The sequence below is a fragment of the Syngnathus scovelli genome, chromosome 17, assembly GCF_024217435.2.
Source record: "Syngnathus scovelli strain Florida chromosome 17, RoL_Ssco_1.2, whole genome shotgun sequence".
NCBI lineage: Eukaryota > Metazoa > Chordata > Actinopteri > Syngnathiformes > Syngnathidae > Syngnathus > Syngnathus scovelli.
The window spans coordinates 9,975,506-9,987,978 of NC_090863.1; the positions used below are offsets into that span (position 1 = coordinate 9,975,506).

Below are 12,473 nucleotides of genomic sequence, written 5' to 3' on the forward strand. Positions count from 1 at the left end.
TGTCTTTTGGTTAACTTCTTAGGGTGACCAGACATCCTCTTTTCCCCGGTCATGTCCTACTTTTCAGCCCCAAAAATACATCCGGGGGGGGGGGGAATTTCAAAAATTGTCCGGGATTTTGTTCCACTGCCTCACTTGTACAATAGAATTGCCACTCCGTTCCATTTGACTTTATTCCAGGTTTTTCTGTAATCATTCGCAAATAAATCACAACCTTCTCCTCAAATCTAGCCACCTTGCTGATTGTGTGTGCGAATGCTTGCCAGCAAACAATGCCGAAATAAAAATGCACGTTTAGGGAGGAATAATTTTTTTTTTCGCGTGCTTTCGCCAGGATCATGATGTGTATGAAGCTGAGTGCAGCCACTTAAGTGTCTGTGGCAAATAAAGGTGCCAACGACCTGCAGGCACACATCAATTCAGCCAAGCACACTAAAGCAGCGGAGAGAGCATCATCCAAAGTCATGGATTTCTTTATGACCAAGTCCGAAAGTGTAGCAGAAGGTAGCTATGCTTTTCATACTGTTAAGCACCATGAAAGATCCAAACTGCAATTGATATATAGACACCTTGTCATTTCCTCCCCCAAAAAAATACTCCCGGGCGTACTCAAAAATATGAAAAGGTGTCGTCTTTTTCAGCAACCCAAATCTGGTCACCCTAGTTAACTGCCCCAGGGCTGGTTGTAATAACCAAACTAAAACTGAGATAGCTACTGGGAAAAAAAATGGTGGTCAGAAATCCTGAGCAAATAAAAATATGAGCCAGTCAAGGCAAGGTTGCAATTATCATAGCATACACAGTGGAATGTTCTTGAAGCGAAAGTGTCAGCATATGTTTCAGTATCTGTTTTGTGATAAAGTGATAAACACAGAGGGTTTGTGCTTTTTGAAGTGACAAAACAGCAGCAGATGCTGCGGTAGACAATGTGTGACCTGTGGTGACTGATTAAGGCTGGAAACAAAGGCAGAGCTGAAGGACTCATTAGCACCTCTGAAAGTCTTTATCGTCCAGCACATAGCGGAACTGCAGAACCTCCCACACTCGCTCAGCAGCACTTGACACTCATTGTCACTTTTTTCTCTTTGACTTAGCCAAATGGACGCAGCGCTTTTGGTAGGCTTGAAGCAACCGCTTGATAACTGTCCTCCAGATGTGACAAGGGAGGTCACCAGCCGAGGAGAGAGGACAAAAGCTTCCAGCGATGAACGCTTCATGGACGCGAACCCCCGAGCCATCATCTGAAGTCAAGGAGAAGCTTCCTCAGCCATGTCCAGCCCCTCACAACATCTCAGGAAGAAACAAAACTCCAGCTATGGACAACAAAACTTGAGAATGACTCCTCCTTCTAATGACATGGGAATCACCCCCTTCCGAAGATCTACCATCCGAATCAAAATTTGTCCAGTGGACGGCACTCAACCGCTTAAGAACAGGAACAGGCAGATCAAAAACAGCTAAAAGCCAGATGGGGCTACAAAACCGGCTCAACCTTCTGTGAATTTGGAGAAGAGGACCATACCATGCAGCACTGCCTTGTCTGCCCTCTACTACCCAACCCCTGCAGCTCAAAAGATCTCGCTGAATTGAAGACATGGGAAACTGTCATCTGACTAGCACTTCAAAAACACAAAAAGAAGAAGAAGCGCTTTTATGAGCTGGCTTTCAATCAAGTTTTCACGCTGTGATATTAATTCACACATAGGTGCTAGATGGGGGAGTTTTAGTCTCATTTACTTTTTTTAAATTTCATTTTTGATTCTGCCTTTGAGGTAGCACAAGGGAGTCAGTGGGGGGAAAAAAACGGTTGATTTATTCAGTTTCCTTGTGCTTCATTGACAGCGACAGAGTCACTTTGCCATGCTCTTTGTAAGAAATCACACTGATTATATGCTTGCCGGAATGGTTACGTGATGATTATGGCCTTTTTAATTGCAACTCATATTGATGTTGATAGTGTTTAGGGCTGGACTGACATGGCAGGGGCTCTGAATTTAACATAATGTCAACCTAATTTCAGATTAAACTGCCATTCATAAAAAAATAAAATTAAAAAAATGCCATGAAATCTGATGTTGGAAACCACCCATTTTGTTTCTAAGGTGCGGTACAGTTTTTTTTGCAAAGTTTCTATCAAAATAACTTCTTGGTACTGTACAGTTGCTCAAAGTGATCCAAAAGCCAAATATGATCATGCTCACTATTTATCTAAAGTCAAGCGGCCGAGCAGGTATAAAGTTTTGTGTTTGACCATTTTGGAGAATATGAGCTAATCAAAACATTTTTGTTTTAAAACCCCAGGATTTGAAAACTATGCATGAACTTCTTTTTACATTTATGTGACTGCTAAGAAGTTGCTTCAAATAATTGATCCATGACTTATAATTTATTATTTGATTTTTTTATATGATTTATTTACTATAAATAACATATCTTTGTTCATTTATTCATGCCTCTTACATACACTGATGCAGAGAAGATGTCGGTGCTAGCCTTACAGCGTTTGATACAATTGTTCATAAAATACTGTTGAACAAGTTGGAAACTTGGTAAATGGAACAGTCCTAAAATGGACTGAAAGGAGTTAATATTTGATTATTGGAAGTTTTGACTCCGTTGGGGTCCCTCAAGGGTCAATGCTGGGACCCCTTTAGTTTTGTCATAGATAATACTTCCATCCATTTTCAGCACTGCTTTTCCTGTTCAGGATCACAGAGATCTTGGGCCTGTTCCATCTTATTTTACAGTGCCAATATAGAAACAGGCAACCTTTCACACTCATATTCACACCGTCACTAAGTGGCAAACCCGTTAGAAAGAAATCAGACAAATCAGTAATATACAAAAGCTTATTCTGACATTAATTCAGAGTTGCAAGATATATGCTTGCTGCAGAATGTGTTATATTTTGCAAAATTCATACTACGTCAGTAAAGCAACAAAAAAAAAAAAAAAATGTAAATTACACGAGAACAGGCTGCCACCTGACATGATATTCTCTCCAATTCAAATCCAGTGAATTCATTACCATTGATAATGTGCTCAGGTTTCAAAACAAACACTGGAATGTGGCTTTTATAATACGGGTTGGGCATATTGATTTTTTTTTTTTAAGGCAGGGAAAGACACAGAAATCATATTACTGAATCACCCTATGTTCAGATTCTGTGTCCAATGTGCAATTTTTTTTTTTTTTTTTTTCCAAGATTAATTCTGGACATGAATCAAACAGCAATGCTTTAATATATAACCTGCTGGTAATCCAGTCACCAGCAAGAGCACACCTGATGCCCATGTGTGTTCATGGAAGAGGATCTGATGGATTTGACACACATATAAGCACACACAGGCATCCAAGTGCGTGTGCTTGCACACACATAACAAAAACACACACACTGCGCACATACCTGATGCTCGTCATGCTTCCAGCCTCAGAGCCAAGCTTGCATCTCTCCAGCTGACTGGCAACAATCTGTCGTTCGGCTTCGAGTTCCCTGGTGAGACGTTCAAACTGCAACTCCTGGAGAGAGTTGGGGAATGTGTCAGAATTGTTCTATTTACACTCACGATATATTTTATTTTGGATGCATCACACTTGTATAATTGTGAAATAGATTCTGCCGTCTGGTGGGAAAACACTACATATTTTGACACTTGTATTTTTGGAGAGTTTGTAAAATTCTTCTGATTATCCATCTGTAAATGGCAAATATATAGATAACATAATGAAGGAAAAACAGTTTCCTTTTTTTTCCAACAAAAAGGATATATTGCAAAAAAAAAGTCTTTATAGCTCTGTATATCCAAAACATGGAGTTTTTTTTTTAAATAAAAAAAACAAACAAGCTCTTTAACTTATAAATATTTAACATTAAATGTGTTTTATTAGGCCTTGCAGAATACACTCTTTGAACCTCTAACCCGTGTTAATTGGTTTCATTTGTTTTAATGCAACGTCTCATTGAAGTATTTACCAAATTAGTATGTCAGTTGGACTAAAGTGACAAATCAATGTGTGTGTCCGTGCGTGCATGTGCGTGTTTCGGTTTTAAAGATTACTGTACTCGGTGGTTCTGGGGAAAAAACTGTGGAGGTGGCAATTCTGCCGGGTGAGGAGAATGTGTACACGGAAAATAAAGTCAGTCAAAACCTGATTATAATGTCAGATGTAGAAATCATTATGGCTAATTTAACATATCCAATATACCCAAATTATGCAAAACACTTCCTGGTTGTCAAATTTCCCCAAAGAGCATGCAATGCCTGCAGTGTGGTTTAAGATTACAATTTTGATTATCAAATTGGTTAATGACACATAATTAATCATGTCACAATTTTTATTCAATCTGTATGCTTTAAAGGACACTTGTCCGTGGGTATAATCATAAATTCAAAGCTTAGTTTATATTGCGTTAACAGGCTGGCTATGTATTTTTTCACTTATTTATTTTAGAGGTGATTAAAATGAGACCCATAAATTCAAGTATATATCGGAACAATGACAAATTATTTCATTTTTATTTATTTTATTATATGGGACAGCCCGTAAAATATTTATGCCTATAGAACTTTACATGTAGAAGAATCTGTGCAAATTTAGGGACACATATGCACATGTCACATGGCTAAAATAACAATTCAAGACGTAATGAGCACATTTGGTTTTGCTCCTTCATCAGAGGGGCATGATGATGAATCTCATTAATCTACTGGAGCTTACGCACCCGAGGCACCTTTAGTCTCTCTTCCAGACTGATACAATGTGATTAGAAGAAATTATTGCTCGAGTCAATAACATAACACGTTCACGGCCGACTTCCTCTGTAATTGTCCATTTTCCTATTTTTAGTAGCAACTACAGGCAAATACACATTTAAAGGTATTTGCATTTATTTAAAAACACAATTTCCATGTGTAGTCGAATAACAATGCTTATATTGTATGGAGTTACCCTTGAGGAACACTGGAGGACTACACCATGACGTGGGATTAGAAACGCCATGTCTGCTATATTCAGTTGGAGAGGAAAATGTTAATGCACAGCAGACTTGATGTTAACATGCTGCACCACACACACACACACAGATGGGCATACACACGCTGCTGAAGTTGCTCAATTGCAAACACCGTTTACCGGAAAGGACGACATGTAGCCTCCTCCCTCCTAATAGCTTTAACATGGTGACACATGAATGTATTTACACAACATTGAAAAAAAAACATCTTGCAAAGCTTCTAATTAACTACTCTAGTGAAACGAGTCATCCAAGTTGTGCTAAGAAAATTCAAAAAAAAAATCTAATATCATGAAAGGGCTGCTACGATAAATATTGCATTAATTATTTTTTTGCTAAAAAGAAGAAGCAGTTAAACGGATGCAGAACTAAACCTACCACAGAGTCCAAAGGTGTGAGAAAGTTCCCATTCCATCACATGGACTTCCAACTCCCAATCCACACCACGTGCCCTATTTACTTCTTACAAACTACTGCATGAAAGAAAACAGCTTGCTTCCTCCTCTGTGATCTGACACTAATATGACCAAGCTCATTAGTTGATGCTAAAAACATTTTTCTTAAAAAACACCTACTTCAATAAAACAACGCCATGGCTGGTGAAGAAAAAGATGAAAGGCGTTCTGCTTGTTTGGTGCGTCTACTGTCGAGACCACGGGGCTGCTGAAAGGTTAAGCTGAAATGACTAACTGCGTGGATGGCGAGAATTCTGTTGGAAGGCTTTTTGAAAAGCCCAAACAAAAGACCCTGCTTCCTCCTTTCCTCCTCCCCCCTGCCTCTCCAATCTCTATTGCCTCCAAGTGAAGGTCTGCCGTACAGACACCTGTTACTGCAGGCTGAGGAACACCATGAAATTTTCAAGGGAACAAAAATAGAAAAAGTTCGAAAGTAAAGCCATGAGGCAGAAGACGAGTGAGTAAGTCCACATACCTTCACACGGACCATACTTCACAAGGCAGACTTCAGTTTCCCTTTTCTCTTTGCTACCCTTTGGCCAAATACATTTGCTCTACTACTTCCAAAGACTCATCTGTCTTGGGTCGAGACACAGCCAGAGAGATATGGACAGAGGGAGAGACAGAGAGAGAGAGACTACAAGTGTCACTTGAGCCTTCTTTTGGCTTTCTCCATGTCTCTTTATCATTCCCTCCATGGGGGCCATGGACACACATATGCACATGCATGCACACATGCACAAGCACACACAGACACACACTCGCAGTGTTCAGTGAGGCACAAAGGTCCCCATGGCAACGGAGCATTTAGAAGCCCAGTGGCATTATTCATGCAACGTTGCATCACAATGGGCCCTCCTACTGGTCCACCCTGCAAAAAAGACCACTGCTCACCAGTCGCCTCTCTCTCTCTCTGTCTCTCGCTCTCTCTCCCTCCCTCACTATGTAAAAAGAGTAAAATGTGCAGGAAAGATGTTCTCATGAGTACAAACATTCACATGCCCGGAGACCAACACACACTGGTTATTTATTTTTGTAGCTACTACTCAATGGTAAAAGTCGGTACAACCTATTCTGAAAGTAAAATGCATCTTGTAAGTGGAACCAACAGGTTCATGTCAAGGTCATGCTTTTGTTACTTAGATGTAATTAGGTGTTAGATTGTACAGATGATGGATGGATGGATGGATGGATGGATGGATGGATGGATGGATGGATGGATGGATGGATGGATGGATGGATGGATGGATGGATGGATGGATGGATGGATGGATGGATGGATGGATGGATGGATGGATGGATGGATGGATGGATGGATGGATGGATGGATGGATGGATGGATGGATGGATGGATGGGAGTTTTCTTTCTTTTGGTATTTTGCTTGATCTTGCGCTGGTAGAATTGAATGTAACCGTGTCGTTTGCATCTTTTCGTGTCATGATGGCACGGGAGTGGAAATTTCCCTGCCAGTCCACGTTTACACTTTTAAAGATCACTGCAAATCCACTTATTCTTCACTCACTCCATATTTTCCAACATTGAACCAACACGCCATGTTTGATTTTGAGCTCAAACTGACACATCAAGAATTTGGAAAGTCTACAAAACAAGATGAGTGATATGTTGACTCTTTTCTGTTAGTGTGCTGTGGGCGATAAGACAGAATGTCTGAATAATTCAGAATTTCTATTCTATAACCAACTAGTTCATAATGTTTACTTTGCCCAGAAAGAAAATGCAAAAAGGGATTTTGGTGTGTAGGGAAGAAGAATGTGAAACATTACACATCTGAGTTTCAAGTAAAATTCAACCATGCAAAAACAAGCCTTACCATGATGCAGTAAGCCTGGTAATTAGAACCCATTGCCTTCCCAACAGGGGTCGTCAGTTGCTCCTGAGAAGCTTGCCGCACCTCCTACTGAGTCGGACTAAAATGCTGGCTTCTTTTTGGATTTGTTTATGTGACGTGTGTTCCTCACCTCTTCACCAATACTAAATAAACCGGTCATGACTGGCCAGCAAATCCACTATGCAAAGCGCGGCCCAGCTTGTCGTCATATATTTATTCAAATTGGTATCTGCCCATCTCGTGTGGCTGTATGAGGAATAAAAGTGCATTTATATGCCTAATGACTGTCAAACATAATGGTTATTATTATAATTATTGTACTGTAATTTTAACATGCTTGAGTACACTGTACAGCAATGTGTCTAATGTGTATTATGCCATTTATTAAATAAAATATAAGGTATTGCAATCCGCAAAAAAAATAGCAAAGAGAGCAATTTAAATACAAATAGTTGTCCCTGAATCTTCAAATATGAGATTAAACTTCAAACTAAATTCAATTATGTTTTTATTTCATTGTGCTTCTCAAATTGGCACTGAATAGCAGCCAAGGACAAAAAAAATTCTTGGTGTGCAGGAATTTTGCAAAGCTGCTCCAATGTCAATTGGCAAGCTCAGGCAAAGGAATCATTTACGAATAAAGAAAAAAAAAAAGCCTAAGAAGACAAATCCTGATGGTCTTGCATCTATCTTAATGATACCTCAAACAAAATAGAAAAAAAGAAAAACAAATGTCTTATGGGACACTTTTGTGATCTCAGTGGTGATCTCAGTTGCGAGTCTTTTATTATTAACCTAACATATGTACATGTTTTGCTTTTCAGACTGTAGAAAGAAGGTAACTGGAGAAAAGTCATTTTAAATTTTTTTCTTTTCGAAGGTCAAATTTTCAGCATTGTTATGATTTCCAACAATATTTACTATTATAGATATTTAACATGATGCTTTGCGTGCAACAGTTGATGTGCCGACCATCATAGCTTGGTAAGCAATTGAGCAATTCATAAAATAAAAGAATTGGGCGGTTCCACAAGGGCAGGTGGCATTGTGACGAAAGATGTAATGTAAATGTCCCTCCCTCTTTTTTTCTTACATAAAAATGCCTAATTGTGCACTGTGGTGTCTGCCTGGCATTAAGTTATTTCGCAAAGAGGAGGTGTCACACTGGGAATGTCGCTATGCTGTCTGAGCCACTGTTTGGGTCAAAAAAATTCATTTGGTACATCGACTCAATGACAAATTTGTCCCTCAGGCGAAGGGAAACAAGCCAACGGGAGAAGGTGGACCATGATAGCGCGCAGGGAGCGATATTGGCGCGACATTGAATAAAGGAGAGGAAAACTTCCGAGCAGCAAGGGGGAGGACAGATTCAGGGAGATTTAGTGTTGTGTTGATCCCAGAGCTACTTAAATGTTCATCCCAACCAGACAGATTTGTCTTGTTTTCAAAAAGGACTGTGCTTGTAGGGCAATGTTTTAATTCCTACCACCCGCCCCGCCCTTATTGGACATGGTTTAAGCACGATGTAAAGACATTATGAAGTGAGGGCAAATATTCATCCTCAAATTAGATTGCCAAAGTATCTACAGTAGAGATCTGTTTTTGATCTTTAAATTTAAAAGATATATTGTCTGGTTGCTCATTTATTTTTGTACCGTATGCCATAAGTGCAACACAGTGTGATATGATGGAATATAAAGTTCATAATCCCAAATCATCCATCATTTAAACATCAATGATCTTAAGACATAGTTTTATGAAATAGTTATGATTCTGAGGAGGCAACGTTATAAAATTCATATCCTGGTTCAGGGCTATATTACTGACTCATTCTCTTTCTTCATTGCCTGAAATGAAATAATCATCATCCTCCATTAGACGAAGACTCATCAAATATAAAGGAAGATATCGTTTCCTTTGCAGTGTCAACCGTCTGCTCGACATACTGCAACTCACTTGACTGTTTAACTTAAGCCTGCAGTGGCTCGATTCAACTTGGAGCGTGAGGATAATGCGATGCTTGTACAATGTGTTAAACATAGTTTCTCAGAACAGAAATAAAATAAAAATTAAATTGAAAACCAGCTACACTTTCCTTCCACAAAACTTCCACCATGTGGAGACATTTCATTTTGTTTGTTTACTCAAAATAACTAAAGGTAACTCATTACAATAAATATTTATTTCCCTTTTATTTCAGCGATCAATGTGGATGTTTCTTTCTTTAATGGAAGGTTAACAAAAATTGATATAGCATAAAAATATTTTAATTAAAGCTTCGTGACTGTATTATCCACATACACAAAAGAAATGGAAGACTGATAACAACAAAACTGCTAGACTGCCAATAATAAACTTCCTCAAACCTTGCTATCCAAAACAATACTTTTCTCTGTGATGCTCTTCATTCCATTCAAATATTATTAGACCTTTTATACATCCATTAAGAAAGAGACAGTCTGTGCAAGGAGACACTCCTGACACTCATTACATTACATTCCCCCCCCCCCCCATCAAACACTTCAGTTATGTTCAAAGCATTTTCTTATGAAAATCTAATTAGCAACTTTAAAAGAGGACAATGCTGGGAAATTTAATGAGTTAATCCCTCAGCTAAACAAACTTTAGTTGGTCGTAATAAAAACAGGCAGACGGGGATCGCTAAAGCTGTGCTGTGTGTCCTAAGGATATTGCCGACACAACCATTGTTGCAGCTTTAAGTATATTAAACCACGCTACATTAGCATACTGTCTTAAAATAAAGGTGTCCAAAGAGCATGTGAACATTAATCTGTCGATATCCAGTGGAATTTTCACTTAATCTGCCATCAAAGAGACAATCGATCAAAATGGCACATCTCCTATTGTAAAGCAACATGGTTTCAAGGCTGGCACACAAGAGATAGAATTGTAGTAAAAATGATGAATGATATCCTGACAGGAACTGACATAAGCAAGAAATATTGTTTTGAATTACTAATCAATCACGTGTTGAAAGAAACAGCATTTTAATGACTGTATGTAGGCATGAGATTACGAACACGTACCATATTTTACGGACTATAAGGCGCACTTAAAAACCTAAAATTTTCACAAAAGCCGACAGTGTGCGTCTTATAGTTCGGTGCGCCTTATATATGGACCAAATTCCTAAATTTAAACTGTCCCGAAGCATTGTGTCATGAAATCAATCATAAGTGGCCCACTGAAGACCATGAATCATGAATCAAAAAAAGACTATGGATCATTATTTTGTGATTATAAAGTAATTTGTTGCGTCTGAAGTTGAAATAAAAAAGATAAAATGGAGAATGATTTGATTTGGATTAAAAATTGACGTGACGCATTAATGGTGCGCCTTATAGTCCGGTGCGCCTTATATAAGGACAAAGTTTTAAATTGGGCCATTCATTGAAGGTGCGCCTTATAATTCGGTGCGCCTTATATATGGACAAAGTCCGGAAAATACGGTATTTAAATGAGTGTGCCTTGAAATGTTTTCAGTAGGTCAGATTGGCTACTAAAGTGTGAAAGACAAGTTGTTAAAGTGCGGTGCTCAGAAGAGAAGGGAGTACAGTACAAGCTGCCAAAATGCGGCATGAAAGTTTAGAATGGAGTGCACTCCAGTAAATTTCTTTGGGAAAAAAAAAAACTAATGTGTATGTTCAGCAGCCTGTTGCGGTGAAATGAAGTGAGTGTAAAAGTCTGTCTCCGGAAAGAGTGATGGCTATTGCCAAGTTGTTAATAGAATGAATTCATTCACATGACTTTTGAAAGGAGAAGCTTTTCACTTTCAGGGAAATACAAATATTGACCTTGCTATTTGTGTTGGTTGTTTCTATTGAGTGTGTAAACTGATAATGAAAAGAAAATGGTGCAGTGTTTAATGTTAACGCAACACAAAAGTCTTATGAAAACTAAAATGCAATTTTCAAATGAACATTTTCTTGCAAGGTGTTCTGAGGCCATGGTCATGTTTTTTTTTCCCCCCATATTTTTGAAACAGTGAAATTAGATTTAATCCATCATCATCAGATTTCTTTCCGTTATTCCGTATTATAAAAGAGTAAGCTGATTTTAAGTACTTTTAAATACAAGCGGAATATGATTTTTGGGTGGCAATGTTGGTGATTAGTGGTGCAGCCCATCTGTCCAACATTTGGGCCCAGACTGTTGGGTGGATTAGAATAAAATTGGTACATTATTCGTCATCAGTTGACTTTAGTAGATTTAGTAGAAACATGATATCAACAATTTAAAATTCTATGTGGACAAAGCTGTTCTACTATATCAACGTTCAACAAAGTCCTGGCAAGAACAGTGATCTTAAACTATTGTAATGATCCTATTTTTTTTTTTTAAACTGACTAGCTCCAAGCCAAAGATCTTTTGTCTGAACTTCGTACGCTTTGAAGTCAATTTCATTGAATTTTATGAAAGGTTAGATCTTTTTTTTTATGTTGCACACTTCATACCTGCTCCTTGACAGAGGCCAGGATGGCAGAGGTGGTTTCCGACTCGGATCCATCCCCGTTGGAGGCATTAAGGACAGGGCTCAACATGGTGGCAGCACTGGCAGTGTCAGACAACACTTCAGGCACTGGCATCACTCCTAGAAAACAAGGGAACATATTTTTTACTATTATTTCTCAGCTAACATGCTTTGGGGATGAAGGCAGTCACGCTATCTGATACTCATGGACATCTGTCACCATGAAAGTGATGAAAATTGATAATTACGGTACAGATGATTGATGAGAGTGGGAAGCCATTTGATTTTATTGAACACATTAAAGCAGAGATTATTTTAGGCATCATTTGAAAACCATGTGAGGAGAAAAAGATTTGAAAATTAGGCATGCGTGGACATATTAGGCTAATGGTAATCTAGCATGATTAGCGATCCTGCTCCTGCTCTATTAACAAAGGAGTTTGGTTTCCATAGCGGCAATATGAAACTACCGTATTTTCCGCACTATAAGGCGCACCGGATTGTAAGGCGCACCTTCAATGAATGGCACATCTTAAAAGTTTGTCCATATATACGATATAGACATTTGGACTTTGGACATACCTGCTGTAGTGGCTCAATATTGGTCCATATATAAGGCGCACCTGATTATAAGGCGCACTGTCGGCTTTTGAGAAAATTG

General features: G+C 38.7%; 1 protein-coding gene across 8 annotated transcripts in view; it reads right to left on the reverse strand.

Moving 5' to 3' along the window:
• The window catches only part of ctnnd2b (catenin (cadherin-associated protein), delta 2b), a 74,156-nt gene that overhangs the window by 47,082 nt on the left and 14,601 nt on the right, over window positions 1–12,473 (reverse strand). For 6 of the 8 annotated variants that reach the window (XM_068648594.1, XM_068648593.1, XM_068653544.1 and 3 more), the window contains exons 2-3: window positions 11,796–11,932; window positions 3,408–3,520 (exon numbers count right to left, since the gene is read on the reverse strand). In XM_068648594.1, coding sequence (XP_068504695.1) covers window positions 3,408–3,520; window positions 11,796–11,927 — 245 coding nt within the window. In that variant the 5' untranslated portion in view covers window positions 11,928–11,932. Of the gene's footprint in view, window positions 1–3,407; window positions 3,521–5,393; window positions 5,917–5,945; window positions 7,259–11,795; window positions 11,933–12,473 lie in introns of those variants that run through there. The other 2 variants (XM_068648595.1, XM_068648596.1) reach the window with 2 other exon arrangements.